The sequence below is a fragment of the Macrosteles quadrilineatus genome, unplaced genomic scaffold (genome assembly GCF_028750875.1).
Source record: "Macrosteles quadrilineatus isolate MER2022 unplaced genomic scaffold, UCM_ALF_1.0 Scaffold_9__3_contigs__length_116548681, whole genome shotgun sequence".
Classification (NCBI taxonomy): domain Eukaryota; kingdom Metazoa; phylum Arthropoda; class Insecta; order Hemiptera; family Cicadellidae; genus Macrosteles; species Macrosteles quadrilineatus.
In genome coordinates, this window is record NW_026542602.1 from 47,949,726 (window position 1) to 47,967,789 (window position 18,064).

General features: G+C 33.1%; 1 protein-coding gene across 3 annotated transcripts; it reads right to left on the reverse strand.

Annotated features, from left to right (window-relative positions):
* Window positions 1–1,913: 1,913 nt before the first annotated feature.
* On the reverse strand, window positions 1,914–16,628 carry LOC129003917 (alanine aminotransferase 2-like). 3 transcript variants are annotated; one of them, XM_054432261.1, is made up of 13 exons: window positions 16,520–16,628; window positions 15,075–15,199; window positions 14,343–14,432; window positions 13,614–13,722; window positions 11,788–11,918; window positions 10,122–10,235; window positions 8,870–8,996; window positions 7,890–7,969; window positions 7,122–7,236; window positions 6,400–6,518; window positions 5,398–5,583; window positions 4,130–4,278; window positions 1,914–2,072 (listed from the first exon to the last, which is right to left on the reverse strand). In XM_054432261.1, the coding sequence occupies exons 2-13, from the start codon at window positions 15,192–15,194 to the stop codon at window positions 1,982–1,984; spliced, it is 1,431 nt and encodes a 476-aa protein (XP_054288236.1). In that variant the 5' UTR covers window positions 15,195–15,199; window positions 16,520–16,628; the 3' UTR covers window positions 1,914–1,981. The 3 variants fall into 3 exon arrangements, with proteins under 3 accessions (XP_054288236.1, XP_054288235.1, XP_054288234.1); XM_054432260.1 differs by having other exon boundaries at window positions 15,075–15,220; window positions 16,520–16,584; XM_054432259.1 differs by lacking the exon at window positions 16,520–16,628 and having other exon boundaries at window positions 15,075–15,261.
* Between the last annotated feature and the right edge of the window lie 1,436 nt (window positions 16,629–18,064).

Genomic DNA, 18,064 nt, shown 5'->3' on the forward strand with positions numbered 1-18,064 from the left:
TCACTCCAGATTTGCAACATGAAGGCACGAAATAGTGAGCGCGTAACATGCAGGCAAGGTCGTATGCGCGCGAAATACGTTGGCAGCACTGGCTGTAAATCAGCTGGTCAGCTGTTGTACTGTTGTATCAATAAATGTCATATTAAAAGTTCACTTCTGTATCAAAATATGTTACGTTTCTTTACCAATTTATTTGTTTTATGGTAACCGTAGGAAAAATATAATGTGCAACTCGAGTGCAAAGTGCAATTGCTCACTAGTTGCACAAATAAATTTTTCTTTGTTTGCAGAACATTATGACTACTTTAGTAAAACTATCAACAGGGCTTGAAACATCAATGAGGTGGAAGGGTATCTAAAGGATATTGGGATGCTTGTAGGCAACTGTAATCATGGTAGAAACTAAAACACTTTTTCATCACATTGCAACAAAAACAGCTGTTTTTTAATACACATGTTGAGGGTCTAATGTAGCTCTTTTACTCTCTAGGGAGTAAAAAACCTTTTTGTTTTTAGTCCCTAGGGTGTAAACTCAATTATTGTAAACTTGAATTGTAAAGCAATTGCAGGTATCAAAATTTTGTATTGATTGATTTCATTGGCTGTAGCTTTCTTGTCAATAGTTAAACATATCGATAGTACAAATGTACATGAGCACATTCGTAATACTGTAGAAGAACAAAATTATTGAATCACTTGCTAAACAGCTGCTTATTTGCATTAGCAAAATTGAAAACCAGTTGGAAGTTGGTTTGAGAGTTTATGTTTGTAAAGTATGTTTTTTTTCTAGTTTAGTTTGTTAAAAAATATAGTTCACCACACGGGCAAAAAGTCTTTTCTACAGTTCTCTGACAAAGCTGCACTCGAGAAACTTTCCACTTTCATGTGAAAGGTGTGATTGGTCATTGATGAAAATCTATCTTGGGATAATCACATAAACTATGTAGTAAATAAATTATCATCTGGCGTTCATGCCTTGCGGCTGATGTCCAAGGTTTGCAGCTTGGAAACTCTTATGATAATCTATTATTCTTTATTTCATTCCCACATATCTTATGGAATCGCCATTTACGGAGCAACAACTAAGGAAAATTTGGATAGAATACTTATAAAACAGGAAAAAGCTATTAGAGTGATCATGAAATTAAAAAGAACAGATTCAGTTAAAAATATCTTTCCTGAATTGGGTGTGTTAACAGTTTACAGTTTGTATATTTATGAGACAATTGTTTTTGCAAAACAATTTCATTTATTATCCTCTGCAAGTTAATATAACACACGCTTTCAAATTAACCTTCCTAGACATAATTTAGAATTCTACACCAAAAAACCTTCATATACAAGATTAAAATTTCTTCAAAAATTACCCATTTGACTTAAAAAAGAAAATAATACAAACAGATTCAAAAGCCAACTAAAAGACTTATTGATAAGAAATCCATTTTATTCTATCAAAGAATTTTTAAATAGTAATTTTGAAACGTTCATTTGAATTCCAGATACTAACTAGTTTTACTCTGACGTAATCGATTTTATAATTTGTTTAAGTAATAACACTCATTTTTAGTTTTACTTTATAGATCCTTTGTAATGAATTACTTTAATTATTTAGTTTATAATTTTTTCTTTATGTTAGTTTAATGACGCTATTTAAGACATATTGTCTAAACTTGAATAAAGAATATTTGATTGATTGATTGATTGATGTGCAACAAAGTGCCACTTTGCGCACTAGTTACACAAATAACTATTTCAAACTTCGCTCATTTTCTGACCTCGACTTGGCCTCGTAGTCTAATATTAGTATAGTACTAAAATATTAATAAGCGTAATAATAGATAGGAAGGATATTTACTGTCTAACTTAAATCTAAAATTTGTAGGCTAGGAAAAACCCAACAATCAAACATTGGCCATTTGAGAAAAATTTAGTTTTATTGTTTTTGAATAGTTAAAAACATTTTTGCCCCAATGTAATTGGACTAGTTAAAGTGTTTCATCAAATTCAGATGGAAATTTTGAATCCTCTGAAGAGCATCTGTCAACACTTCTTGGGGAAGTAGAATGGATATCCTGAAATTTATCATAACTTTATAAACCCTCTTTCTTCTCATTAAATGAGTCATACATTTTGAATCCATCTTGATTGAACCTTGTTAAAATTGAGAATTTCAATATAAATTTAAAAAATATTCAAAAGTCATTTGGGACGCCCAGCAGCCCAGAGCCCTTAACCCTCTGAGCGTCACACGTCGAAAAATCGACTCACGACACACTTTGTGTAGTGTCACGCGTCGATTTTTCGACACACGAACATCGTTTCAGCGAAGGCTCTATGACTAACTGAATCGGATTGAACTGGATCGAGTTAGGTATCGTTCTTTTCGTTAGATTCTAAGCTTTCTCCAGAGGTCTGTCTCTAAGCGCTTTATGTTCTCTGAGCCGATCGTAATTGTAGCAGACAGCTGACGTTCGTGTTTTAGACAACTTGGTTATTTCACATCGGTGTTTTTGTACGTTTATCGTCGTTTTTAGTGGTAAAAATGGACAGTAGTGATATATGTAATGCACTAGAAGATGATATTAGTGATGTTGAAGGACTTATTGACGATCCGGATGAAGTTGGTAGTGACATTGATGTTAATTATCAGCCAGATTCCTAGCTATGGTTAGGCTATGCATTCTTAGCTAAACGCTATGTACTGAAATCTGTTTTTTGCCCATAACTTATTTATTTGCAAATCTACTTCCTTATATTATTATATATTTGTAATCCTCATAAAATTTAGAACAAAGTGGCTATTTTCAAATATTTATAGGCCTATAATTTATACAATTTCATTGAGCGCGAACTTTTTTTTTTTTTTAATTTTTCCAAAATAATTTTTTGTTTACCAAAAAAATTTTTTTGAAACAAATATTCCTTATTTTTTATGTATGATATTGAAGCCCATGATTTTCCAAACAAAATGGTATATAGAACAGTAGAATTAACATTGCTTTAAGCTTCTCAGATCCGTTTTAACAAAACCTTGCAAATGCGCCAAAAATAGGTGGACATTAAGGCCTAAACTATGGACACTCGCAGGGTTAAAGTTGAAATATTTAACAGACATAATTTTGAAAGTAATTCCTGAAGGAATGCTGGAACGAGTATTCGATGGGACATTCAAGCGACTAAGACCGCCTTCTCACTAGGTCCGCCACTCCTCAGCCACTAGATCCGTAAAATTGCATTGAGTCTTATGGCACCCTTTGCACAATAGGGTCGTAGAGACCAGGTCACTAAAAAACTGCTTGACTGGTCACTGGTCAGTGGCTGCCACTGTACTTTTTCAGCAAATCAACTCGTAGCGGACCATTCTAATATACCTGGCACTTCACATAAGGTGGCTGCGTCTTTGATGCTGCACACCAACCTGTGATACTTTCTTGGTTTGCAGCTGTTTGTTTTGAGTTATAACGTTATTTATATTGATTTTTTTGGTTTACATTATTGCGTTGAATATGGATGAATAGGGCAATACATTTCTACAATAGTAAAAGTTTATCATTAGCAGGCTTTCTTAATCTGTTGGTAAAACCGAAGAAGAAAGGAAAAGTCTCCGATGAGGAAAAAAGCAAGAAATTCAATTCTATCTTGACGAATGAATCATACAACACGAGACTTAGTATTTTTAGTGAGAAGGTCTCAGCCACTGGGTGGCAGACATGTGTGAAAGCTAGGACAAGTTTGGCTGCGGCTTGTACAGGACAGTGGCTGCCGCACCCAGTAACTTCGACCTAGTGAGAAGGCAGCCTGAAAAGGAATATCAAGGAAGACAAGGATGTGACTTGAAGAACATTTCATTCAAGAGATATAAAAATTACTCCAATTTAACACTATTCGTGCGGTCGACATGTTTGAACATAAAAGTTGCATTTATTTCAATGTTAAGCAATTGCGGGAATTCCCGTCATCAGCACCCAACGTGTTAAAATGACACTAGATAAGCCGTCAAGCCGTGTTTTGATTTGCTATTTATATGTAGGGTAAATAAATACTAAATATTATTCAATTTGTACTATATATAAATTGGGGCATTTTAATTGCCTCGCTCTGTATTTAAATTATTCACAATGGTCATTACCTGAAGTGAAGAGAGCCTGGTTTCTGGCCAAACACTTCACCAGGGTTGGTTACCACTCCAACATGTTCCAACATCTCTTGACAGTACAATGCCGAAGGACACCGGCCTAAACTATTTGCCTTTTCTAAAAAGTAATCCGGAACATCTACCTGCAAACGTGATTTGGGTTTGAAATATTTACTCCTAAACAGTTATACATTGATATTCTAGCAAAATATCTAAAATATTATTAAAAATCACACAGATTTTTTATTTTGTTAATTGGAAATATCGCCAATTTTGACACAAGGAAAGGAAAAGTGTTGAATTCCACCCATTCATAGAGAAAGTAAAAACCACTAGTACATTAACGACTCTTTACGTTAATCTAACCCTAACCTTTTAATTTTAAGTAACAATCTCTTTTTAAGCACTTTTTCTAAAAAAAATACAGTACCGGTAAACACTCTTTAAAGAAATACTATATTGGCCCAAATTTGTTAATATTGCAAACCTGTAAACATATAAAATAATTTTCAAACATATATTATGTTTACAATAGTGAACAGACTATATTCTCTATAGTGATCGCAGTTGGCGACACTGGCTATGACAGTTTTGAACTTTAACTGACATTTCACAGCGAAGATGAAGGATGAAATATCAGTATTATTCAGTCATAAACAGCAGAATGATATTAGTGTGCATTTCTATAAACCCTCAGACTCTTTTCTAGGGAGCTTAACGCCTAACTCTACTCTTTAAAAAAATCATTGATTAAACTCACTGACACAGTGGATAGCTTAGTGGATATAATGTTCGCCTAGTAATCAAAAAGGTTGCTGCCGACCCTGAGAAAAGTCAGAATGTAATAGATCCAATAGTCAAAGGTAATAGTTTGAAAATGAACCCAGTTGTCCCTGATTTATGGCCTTTCAATAAATGATTCTGCCTAAACAGACAGCTGACCTTAGTCAGTAACAAATCTGTCACCTCATTGTTCACTCTTTTTCACCTTAAAATACATACAATGGTGTGTCAGCATCAAAACATCTCTTAACCTCCATTCTTTTAGATGAGAAATGACCAATGATTGACATTTTCTCGAATAAATGGCTTTAGGCCAGGATTTTTTACGATTTTGTGATGGATAAGATTAACAGCTGACAATGATAAAACCTCTTGCTGATAAATATATGAGAATGCACAAATAAACACATAGAATCGGCATCTTGTTGATGAACATATTCACCACAAAAATCCTAAAAACATAGAATAGAATAATTTACCTTGATAAAAGCAAAAAATCCTCCCTGCAAAGCGTTACAGGACAACCCTGGAGTAGAGTTGATCACATCACTCACGAGATTAGCTCTTGTCTTGAGAGATTCTAGAGCAGACCATCTCTCCTGGTGGAAGAGAGAGTAGGAAGGCTGGCCTGGCGTGGGTGGACACGCTACACAGTCCAGTGCTATCTGTGATCAGACAAACTGAAACAGTCCTGAAATTGGATATCAGTTATTAAACTGTCAGCAAAAGACTATTTGGAAGCTCTTTTGACTCAAAAATGCATTCTGCGTTATTTCCATTGTAATTTTCAAGTTTTCTGACTGAAAATTCCATAAAGTCTTGAAATACATTATATACAAATAGATAGCCAGAAAGCTCAAATTTGATGGTTTTCATTTTATTAACTACCATAACATACAAATGAATCTGTCTAATGATTTTTTAAGTTTGTTTTTACAAGTTATGGTTAATCTTATTCCTAACTTATAAGATACATAAAGTGTTTCATATTCTGTCCAAGTCCTAAAAAACCCCAGTGGATTAAGTAACCCTTTCGTCCAACCATGCCCACAACCATACATGCACAGCACCTGCCACCAAACTGTTGTTTGATGGCTCAAATACCAGAATAAATCTGTTACACCGCTAAATTTTATATTTGTTATTTCAGATTTTGTGAATTTTTAAATTGTGTATTTTATTTTGTGGAAATATAGTTCAGTTACAAATTTATTACAGCATCCTCGACTGTTTCTTAGAATTATTTAAGAAAAAATACAATATAAATTCTGGGTAGCTGAGGCGCTTACCTCCTAATTTGAAGGTTAGTTCCAAGGTAGAAGGACTTATTTGTTATTTGTCATTGGGTTATTAATTATTGATGTGTTCTAGCAAAAGGTAAACATTACAAACAATACTTGGGTCTGGATTGTCCCACCTTAGGCGTAAAAACACGAACACAGACAACACATGTTTCTAGGCTGATGTATGACAGAGTTTACCTGGGCACAGATGGGGGGTGAATCGGCTATCTGGATGCTGCTGCGTAGCAACTGTTTAATTGAGGAGTTGATATTGTACAGTTCCATGTATCCAGCTCTCATGCCTGTGTCCGCATAACCTAGGAAGTAGGAAACCAACTTGTCAAAGTATGCAGGGATGTAACTCATGCAAAAAATTACTCTAGTTCAATATTAGGTACAGAGTTTGAGTTTACCGATAAAATTGGTGGAAATACTTGAAATCAACTTTTAACTTTTATAGTTCTGATATAAAAAGCATTCTGTAAAAGTAAAATTAAACCAAACTTGAATACCAGGTGATCCAGCAGTTGTACTACCAATTACCAACCATACAGGTCGTAAAAAATAAAATAAAATATAACTAAATTAATTAAGATCCTAAATATATCGCAATCAAATGTGCAAGTATACTATAATATTGTGTAGTGTGAGATGACAATTGTTATACTAAGATCAGCTGGTTCTCTTTCTCAGGATCAAATTGGCAACCTTCTGTTTAAAAGGTCAGCAATATAACAGCAATATTCAGGTACCCAGCTAAATTGAATATTCTAATTTTATTACCACAATTTAAGGTTTACTATACGAAAGGAACCATGAGGTCCTAAAAAGTTACCCTCAAAAAATGAATTTTCATGTTATTCCATTTAATGATTTTAAAATTATTGAGTGTTGTAAAATTTTGTTTTTATTCTAAATACCTTTTGGACTTGACATGAGTGAAATCAACTCTGTACGGTTGTAGGGAGATCCCAGTTGATAAACAACTTTTTTAAAGGAATTAAAAGTTCCTCTATAAACATTGTCTTGATAAACCTAAAACAAACAAGAAACAACAGGTAAAAGTAAACAAGGGGAAAATACATTAATTGAGTTTTATTTTAGCCTAGCCTAGTTAATGAAAGTAGTTTACTGAGCGTATTATTTTCTTGTGAAGGTTTAAAACAGGGCCGTCCCTAGGGTTGGCGGCGCCCGGAGCAAGCGTGGTCGTGGCGCCCCCTCCCCACCAGTAGTAGTAGCGTACAAATAGCCATTGCGCGGCGCCCCCTCAGCCACGGCCCCCGGGGCAGCTTGCCCCCCCCTTGTCAGGCCCTGGTTTAAAACCCCTTGTATACACCATTAAATTTGTTATGCGAGTTATGAGTTCAAATCCTATCATCAATTAAACATTTACATCGTTTTTAAAAGTACCGGTACTGTAGTTTTTGCTAAAAAAATAAGCAGCAATTAAAAGTGACTAAATGTTTGATACTTAAAATACAAATATAACATATACTTTGTATATAATAAGAAAATGTATTTCAGCCAAGCGAGGATAGCTCAATTTCTGAAAGGCATAGAACTTGCAACTTATTTACACCTCAATGGTATACAGTTTTATAGACGCAAATCTTGGAAAGATCATATAAAGATTAACTACCTTAAGCTTAGTGAACATGTTTTAGAAACAAATTGAACCTCTTTCTTACCTCACAAGCTATTATCAATAGATCATTCCTGTTGGCGAATTTCACGATTTCTTCCATGTTCTGTGTTGTCAAGACTTGACCTAGTAAAACAATGTTTGTGAATATTACCTCAACGGTGAAAATTATGTCTTTAAAAATTAAAGTTAGAATATTCAGATGCAATTCATAACTTATAAACTTTTGTAATACATTTTTATTTTATCAAGGGTAAAAGTAGTGTTTCATTGGCTAATTTAGATGTCTTTAGTGATTGGACTTGGTATATCTTGTTATATACGAATTGTGGATATTTATAGGCATGCACTGTTAAAAACGCCTGAAGAAAGTGAATGAAATACCCACAATACATTAGTGCGTTGTTGTTGCGTTTCCTTTACGAAGGCATTCTTATTTAATTAATTCTTTACATGTAAATAAATATTGCTTTTATTGTTTTATAATTTTCTGTTTTGACATCTAAAATGATGAGTAGTTTTTTCAAGTTTAAGCAGTGTGAGACATGTTTTAACATAGCCAAAACAAGTCACTCCAAAATCATTCTAAAAATAACACAAGAATGAAAAATTCTTTCTTGATACTTAACTATTAAGACTAGACTGATGTTTTGGACTGATAAATTTTGTATTTTTCAAAGTTGAACTATATCCTAACTGATATTACCATGTATCCTATGTGTAAGAGTAATTTTTAATTTGGTAAGCCAAACTAATATTTTTTATACTGATGTTTTTTTTAATGATAAAAGATTTGAAATATTCTTGCCTATTATGTATTATTATTTTTGTATTTAACCAGTCATCTGTCATAGATCAGTAGGTATTTAACAATGTTACAAAATCAGGTCTAATGTCGAACGAACATGCATTTCCCGTTTTATGAGAAGGTAAAATCCGTTTCAAAATGTTGTGAGATTAAAAATCCTCCTTTGTCACGTCTCAAACTAAAAATCAATTCTCCTCCATCCCTATTAAATACACAACCTGTAGGATTTCCAGGGTTGATGACAAGTATAGCTCTCAAACAGCTGTTTGATGTTTCGGCCAACACATGTTGTAGCCCATCCACATCTACAGACCAGTTGTCCTCCTCATCCAAGTAGTAAGGCACCTTCACAGGAGTAAATATTTAATCATAAATTAATTTATATTCACACATTGCCATTTTTAAAGAACTGATTTCCTACAACAATAGTTACACAAGGCTTATAACAATTGTTATAAGTGTGTATTGTGTAAAGTTTTGTTCCTTGTGCAGGATTTTAATCTTTTCTATCCAGGTAAGCCTGCTATCCTTACAAAAATCCTTTAATCTATGTACAATAGCCCAATGTTATTTGTACGTTTGATACAATGCTTGACATATAGGGTGGTTTCTCAAGTAAGGGCTGTTTTTGCGTTTAAGCCCGTAGTTTGCTTGTAGTTCGCTTGTAGGCTCCTCCCCACTTACTGGTATTATTTGTGAACAGAATTACACCAATCCAAATCAGTAGCTGACATGTACACGCTTTGCTGAGGGTAGACTCTACACACTTTAGTGAAATTACAAAAAAAAAAAAAAAATAATATAATTATAAGGCCAGTGATATGTTTTTTTAATTACAAAAAAAATATTAGATGCCAAAACTCATCACCAGACAACTGAAGCCTATGGCTCTAATGCAATGAACAAGGAAAAAGTGCACATATGAGTTATGGAGAGTAAAAATGGCCGTGAAATCCTTTTTCCTTAATGGTCTTCTGTGAGAAGTTTGGGTACCCTCCAAAAGCATAATTTCTTCCGAGATGACACTTTCACAGCCATTTTAAAACTCTGTAGTCTGTTCCCCGCTATCATTTCATTAGGGTCATGTCAGCTACAGAGCAGTAAATGGTGCCATTCATTTGACAAATGATGCCAGGAAATGGCGAGGAGCCTCAGTGTACAAGCGAACTACAGATTTTTACTCAAAAATGGTCCTTATTTAAACACTACCCTCGTACATAAATTTAATGTAGCTAATAAAGAAATGTTTTGAATCAAAAGAAAAACAAATAACTAAATTTGCAGACAAAACAATGACAAAATCCTTTTAAAAAAAGTGAAAAAGTGATCATTTCATTTTCAAGAACATTGTTTCGTTTTAAAGATTTTAATGTCTTAGGCAAATCTTTAAAAACAAGAGTTATTTAGAACACATAAAATTACATATGTAAAAGAATCAAAGGTTGCACGATGTTATTATTTTAAACTCACCTTTTCGATTCCAAACTGTGAAAGAGCAGAGGAAAACAGAGGAAACTCAGGAACTGGAGTGAGAACTGCTAAAGTGTCTCTGTTGGCCGTGTAGTTCATCAGTTTGTAGAGAATCTGCACAGAAAATAATAGGGTTTAGTTGAAACGTAGTAGGAAAATACTGTACAAGCCATAAAGAATTTTGAACCCTTGCCATATCCTCCTTTTTACCTTAGAGATGCTGTTTCCAAATGCAGGAAAGCAATGCTGGGAGAACCAAGAACATATGATTCAACCACCAGACAAGGGTACTGAAAAAAGCAGACTGAGCTTAATGTTGTAAGGAAGGGAGATGAACCAAAAAACCATTATGGGAGAAAAATATAATTGGCAGAAGACCTCTTGAACTCCCAAAGAATTAGTGCGAAAATAAAGTATAAGTGATATGACATTTTCAAAACCTGATAAAGAAGACACATATGATTGAAGGTAGTTGAGAAAGTTGGTTAGTGAGGTCAAATACCTTCTTGACCAGGATGTTTAGCCAGGACTCATTTTTGATACCCAACATAAGGCTCCTGTAGTATGAATTTTTACGTCACCCAGGCTTTTACAGGACATGAGCCTTTTTGGATGTATCTAAAAAAAATGCAAAAGTTAGAAGATTGAAACTGTACTAACTACGGCAGGCCTATAGAAAATGTCAAGCATGCAATCAATAGGTGCAGAAAATTTACAACAGAGCGTTAGCGACTTAAAATAGAATTAGGCCAGAAGAGCATCAATGCTGAAAGTCTGGTTGGAGTCATTATGGAAAGAGAGGCTCATTAGAACCTGATAGGAAGCCAGGCCCACAACATCATGGAAGATAAAATGGAGGAACGGAAATGTAGAGACATAATCTATCTGACCATGAAGAAACAGCAAAAGGTCAGATGGTCAAATGGTCAGAGAAAACGCAAGAAGAAGAGGGGATGTTTCTGTGGGTCGCTAGAAGAAATGTGAAAAGACATCCCTGCACTCCCTTAGGGTGTGGACACCTTAAGGCAACTGCCAAAAGGTTTTTACTCCTCTAAAAAACCCTTTTTGAGACTAAATGACCATGGGTGTAGGGAGTACCAATAACAAACAATTTTTTTTATATTCTCTTTACAGTAGATGATTTAACCTTAATATACTGTATATTGAATTTTAATGATCTACTTTACTTAACACTGTATACAGTAAAACCTCTAGTAACCACTGTCACAAGGGTCCGAAATAATGACTATTAACGGAAAACCGAAACTCCTTGCACAATTACTATGATTTTGGAAAGAAATTACACAGTGAACATGTAAATTACACATAGTTTACGTACAGTACATGCTAGCCCAACATACAAACTTTATGTTATCAAAAACTGTGTTAGTTTTGTGTCGAGAACCTACTGTAAAAAAATAGAAATGAGTAGCAAAACGCACATTTTTAAGGTGATGAATAGTAAGACTGATGGTTACCTTAACAGTCAATCAAGGTCCCACTGTAGTTAATCGATATATTCTGTCTATTTAACTATAACAACGTCTTCTCTATACTATAAATCCTGAGCGTCAACAACAGTTCTAGTTTTAGATTATTTAGATCAATATAAAAAAACCTAACTTAAACATGTATGATTTGTTGGTTGAATCATGTTGAATCTAACCTTGACAGCTGCTGAGACTCCAGGCACTATGATGATATCCTCCCAGTTAGAAGGACAGCTGTCTCTGTGTCGGATGTAATCTGCAATGTGTCGTCGTACCATCTCCAGGCCTTCAATGTCCGTAAGTGAACCTGTCATTACAGACAAAATAAATAATCTCACTTTTTAAGCCTCTCGAAGATTATTCATTGATTCAACTATTAGTTTTATCACGCTTTTCTCCTCATGAACTAAATAATCTATATAAAACAAATTTTTTGTGAACAAACACACAGGATGAATTGAATCTGTCCTAAAATTCTAAGCTACTTGAAGATATTGAAGATGGGAATTTTTTTGTCTTTTTAAACAATATTTAACTTCAACTATACAAACCAATAGGGACCATACCATATTCAGCGGGTTACAAATTTAGATTTTTACCGAAATTCTGGGTATTTTATAGAAATTACTTCTTAGAGTACATGAATTACATAGAAGAGGTCTACCTGTGGATTTTTGAGTTGAAACGAGCCCAGCCTAACAGTTTGAGGGATTGAGCATTAAGCAAAAACATGGAGCTCAAACCGACTTCATGGTAAAATTCTTCAACAAACATTTAGCAATTGAAAAATTCACACTTTTGCTGTGATTGCGAAGGACGAGGTTATCGTTTTTGTGACAGTGGGAGACGCGATAATGTACATCTGCAGGAGATATTCAGGATTTTGCTGTAACCACAGCAAACAATGATGGTGTTTCCCCGACCAAGCTAGACGATGATGTCTAAACGATAGCAAGAGATGTTCAAGAGTTTGCTACGATCACAGCTTCTGCCTTCTTTAATAATTGTTCTTAGTTATTTGGGCATCTTATTTCTGTAATTTTAGGTTTTTAGCGAATTTCCCCTATAGGGAATAAGCTATTACCGTAGTACTCATGGTAAGACCTGGACCCGGGACCGATTTACTTTTTCGTTTTGAGGTCCCTAGAGACCAAAAACACCATCCGTTCAAATTCATTTATATATATATATTTATATATATATATATATATATATATATATATATATTTATATATATAAATATATTTATATATATATATATTTATATATATTTATATATATATTTATATATATATATATATATATATATATATATTTATATATGTGTCCGTTAGCGCGATAACTCGAGCAAAAATCATCCGATTTTGATGAAATTTGGTACAAACGTGTAAACCTACGTTTATTCGAACGAGTTCGCAAACCAGCATGTTCGGACTATGGGAACAGGGGTTTATGGGGGGTTTTATGGGGCAAAATTTGGTTTTTCCCATTTTTTTACCCTAAAAACTTAAAATTTAGCATTTTCTCTTTAAACCATTTTGTAGAGCTTAAAAAAACAAATAATTTAGTATATTGAAGCGTTATTATGCGCCTAATGGTTTTGGAGAAAATTCCAAAAAAACTGTAAATTTAAAATTCCAATGTTATTCTAATGGAGAATAAGTAAACTGTTGTAGTTTGCTTGTTAATGATCATATTTTGATCAAATTTGGGAAATGCATTAATTTCATACTAAACTATTAACATTTTACAAAAAAAAAACACCTTTTTACCCTCCCTTTTGCAGCAAACCTAAGTACTCTTTAAACTAATGTTATTTAAATAGGGAATAAATGTGATATTTTTAAGGAGACATTTTAGTGTAAATCCAATCAGGCAAATGGAAATTCGCTTAGTCTGCAGGTTTGCTGCGGCGGGGGTATTAAAATACTTCCTGTAAGTTCCTGATAGTTGGAACTCTGATGATTGGAGTACTGAACCATAATGGATGTTTACAACTCACCGATACTGTTGCCTCGGCATTGTTGCAGTAGACTTCTGGCCCTGTGTTTGACATCTTCTGGGAATGCAGAGTCCAGAAGTAAATCCGGGAGGCAAGCTAAAGCTGTCACCTATACACAATACTAGTGTAAGTTATCGTATGTTTTTTTTTAATAAAGATCTCAAATAAAGAGACAGTTCTCCAAAGACATATTTTTTTATTGTTAGGTAGCCTTACGAACAGAGAAGGGCTCCAAACTGGAGGTTTCGACAATAAAAGGGCTAAAATCAATTGGTGATTGGACGTATTTGAACCCAGGTGTACAGAAGTCTCACCTTCTAACTAATAGAACTCCCTTTCCCCCAAGCACACACAACGTTAATAGCGAGTTGTTGGACTAACGAGAATTCTGGCTTACCACGAATTGACGGATATACCTATGATGAGGGTAAATATGAAAAAATACAATTTTATGAATATAAGAATATTATAGTTAACTTACATACACTACACCAAATGGACTTTATAAAAAAATCTAAATCATACAGGATTAAAAATAAACGCTACACAATAAAATGTAAAAACCTGAGAAGAGGTTTTTGCTAGTGTACTGAACAGTAAAAATGTTCCAGTATAGCAAAAGGTCAAATTTCTGTGTTACATCATCTTCACAAGCTTGTCTTATTACCAAACGTGTCAGATTAACAAGATCGGATTGTAATATAGTTCTAAGTATTTTGTTCACTTTACCTGTCTGATGAAAGTAATTTGTTTGCCTCCCTCAACAGAAGAATCTCCAACATTTGCTTCAATTATGTCTCTGAATGGTTTTACCACTCCCTAGAAATAAAATATAGAAAAAATAGTTATTTTTTTTATTTATTTGGCTATTGACAATACATTGTCTTACAATACATTGTACATATCCCTAGGTCTAGCCTGAAGTACTGTAATGTGAAAAACAATCCCAGGCTCGTGCCTAGCGTCCTATGACAATAAAAAAAATAATAATATAATAATAATAATAAAAAATGACAATACATTGTATAAATAGTGTGACAAAAATTACTTGAGTTATGGTTTTTGTTTACGGATAAATACATATCGATTTTTTAAATGGTATTTTTGGCTTCTGTGGACATAAAAACAAAAAAGAAAATCGGTCTCACCCTAGGTCTTACCAATGGTAATAACTCGCTCCCTATGTGGGAAATTTGTTAAAAAATATTCTGTATGGTATAAGAAACTTGATATTTAATTTCTTACAATTATGCGTTTAAGAGTAGGCCTAATTAAATCACACGACTGTTATATTTAGTTACTTACTCAAGAACACAGCCTAAAAGATGATCACTTTAACACGTTGTTCTAGACAACTCTATCAGTTTATTTTTTGTAAAAAATTTATGATCTCTTTAACCATAATTAACTCTATTTTTCCCCAGAATCAAACATAAATTATTCACAAATCGGTTCACTGACCTGTGCCAATTCCCTCCTAATCTTCTCCACCCTCTCATGAAGCTCTTCATGTACTCCAAGAGAAATGTTTGTTTTGTCAGAGTACTCCCTTCCACCGTTTATTTTCAACAAGGCAGGCATGCTTTCTGTAGAACAAAACTCTGACGCTGCAATGTAAACATTGATGGCAACAAACAGTAGTAGCATCAAGCTATCTCTGCTCATGAATGGGTTGACCTCTGACCTCTGACTCCTTATCACTATGTGAGTGATAATGAAGGTGCTTTGTTTAGCTCCTACTGTTTATATGACAAGTGTTGATTGTATCGGGATTATTTGGACAAAAGTCTTAAAGAATTGAGGTGTTTAGATTTAAAAGCACATTTCAAATTGTAATGGACTGGTAGATGCTGTGGATTAGGTTTTATATTTAAACTTTGTATTGTTATTAAAAAATATAGTATTACATGGAAATGTTGACCTTAAATAGTGATTCATTTATAAAAACAGCTAGCGAGTTTCCTGTTGCTTAAAGTCTATTTTATAGTCATAGTCTTATATTATCTTTTACACTTATGGGTTTTAGAAGATAATTGAGATTCTGTACATGGGTGGGTCTATTTTCTATTATTCTTATTTACTCCTATGTTAGGTTTAAGACATGCTTTAAAGAATAAATCTTACAACTACATCTCAAAAATACTTTACTAAAGTAAAAATATTATATTTCTAACTGGGTACAATTGAGATTGTGATATTCTTATGTATGGGGTACGACTCATAAGATTCAGAATAGTCACTTAAATGAAGCTCAAAAATCTTTTATTTTAAATTTAACAAAAATATGTCAAAGATATTTTCTCCCGCAACTTCCAACAAAAGAATTAAACTAAAATTGTTTGCAGCATTTTTAAAGAAAAAAAAACTATATGCTGTAGATGGAATGGAATCCTCAAGCCAGAAAAACATGGAATGATTTTTAAAATGACAGTTTTTAATCATGTTCTGAAAAAAACTAACATTAAATTTTAAATTAATGTAGAATATTGCCCTTAAAACTCATAAAAACGTAAGTTTTCTGCAGAAACTCATAAAAAATGTTTAATTAATTAAAAATGCAATTTAATTATTTTAATTTAATTAGTTAATTAATAATTAATAATTTAATTATTTAAAAATAAAATTTAGATACAAATTTTAAAATAATAATTAAGATAATTTAATTAATTATTTTATGAAATAAAAAGAGGTTTTAAACAAGAAAATCTTACCTCGGAATTGTATTGTATTTTGAAAGATTAGATTAATTAATTACAAAGCTAAAATAAAAGTCAATCAAATCTAACATTTTGTATTCATTGACGAGTGCAGTTTAATCATAATTGTACATACATACAAGTAAAAATAAAAACATTTACTTAAGAAAATCATAGCAAAAATAAAGAAGTAAAAAGTGACCAACATACCACACTCAATGCAGGTTTGTGTACTTGCAAATTATTTCAAACGTAACCCACTGGACACAAAGAATTTTCAAACGGAAAGTTGAAGAAGCTATCATTAAGAACTAAACACTACACCTGGGTACGCTCAGGTAGTTTATAACTAGAATACATTATGAGCTGTTAGTCTATTTAAAACCAACTTGTGAACACTAACGACAAAGTTAGCGCTACTTCCAAATGTTATTCTTGGTCTTCACTTATGTTTTAAAATATTACTATTCTCATACTCAGTTTATTAGGTGAGAACTTAATTTAAAAAAAATAAATTTTCATAAAGCTCTATTGCTTTTTAAATTGTATACAGACTTATCAGTAGAACTTGAGTGCAAGTTAGGCCTACAATTATTGAGGAATGTCGAATGAATGATAAAATCGCTTACAAGTTGAAATCAAATATAATTTCATCTGATATAATTATAATTTAATTTGTAAAATAATCTTAATTTAATAATCACTAGAAACCTTAGATTAACATGTTCAAGTAAATTTTTACTCTGGAACAAAATCATTTTAGGTATGCATACCTAAACCTGATATGCTTATAGTTGCATACCTAAACCATAAAACATCTTGGTTGGTCAGCAGAAGTTAAATTTGACTAAGAATATTGAACAATTTAAACACTAAACAGTTTATATTTTATAACAATAAAACTTTATAAACATTACCCCATAAGTGTGATTGTTCTGATATTGTAAGCATAGAGGTTAGTTTAAGTAAGTTTGATAATTTGTAAGGTTAAATTAAAAGTTCTATTTCAGCAGAGGGTGACTTAAATAGGACATTCTGATAACTACGAACAACTCTAGTTCAGAGCCGAAAGTAGTAGTTTTATATTTTTTGGGCCTATCTACCTACTCCTTAAGAATCTTTTAAGGAACCAGTCCGATCCGGACGCTGGTATTTTTACTATCTAACGTCGACCTATGTTTAGATCACATCAATTATTGAAAGCCTATTGACAAAAACAGCATCTTTGTGTGAAAATATAAAAAAAATTACACACTTGCGACTTACTGGTCGAGTATGACGTATGAAGTCACCATCTTGTCAATCAGTTTTTTAATGTTTTGTTTCGTATCATACTCTGTTTATAGTATCACTAAAAACTTTTGAGGAACTTCAATGGATTGCCATTAGCAGGTACTTAAGTGAAAACAACTTGAATTACCTATTGTCGGGACCACGTAAGTTTGCAGTTGAGGGAGGAGCCTATTTACCATATGCTTTTCAATGAACCAATGAGAACCGTGTGGTGTTGCCAAATCTAATTATACCAGCTGATTTGAAAATATAGCTTTGTATTTTTAATTAGTGTTGTCAACGGGTGATGTGGCAACGTCGCACTAGCCTCGTCTTGTGATTGGCTACCACTAACTGCAAACTTACGTGGTCCCGACTTTAACTAACTCATTTGAAATTATCTGAAAATGTTGAGACAAGGATGGATTAAATTTAAAAATGAAATCTATTAAATGTACAGTAGAACCTCGATGACAAGACTCA

What these genes read in the sequence shown, in the direction of transcription:
- LOC129003917 (XM_054432259.1), bottom strand. Translation starts at nt 15,260, where the DNA reads ATGCTACTACTGTTTGTTGCCATCAATGTTTACATTGCAGCGTCAGAG. An exon ending in GAGTCTCAGCAGCTGTCAAG is followed by an intron (nt 10,236 to 11,787) that starts GTTAGATTCAAC and finishes TTTTCTGTGCAG; the next exon opens with ATTCTCTACAAACTGATGAA. An exon ending in CACCCCCCATCTGTGCCCAG is followed by an intron (nt 5,584 to 6,399) that starts GTAAACTCTGTC and finishes GTCTGATCACAG; the next exon opens with ATAGCACTGGACTGTGTAGC.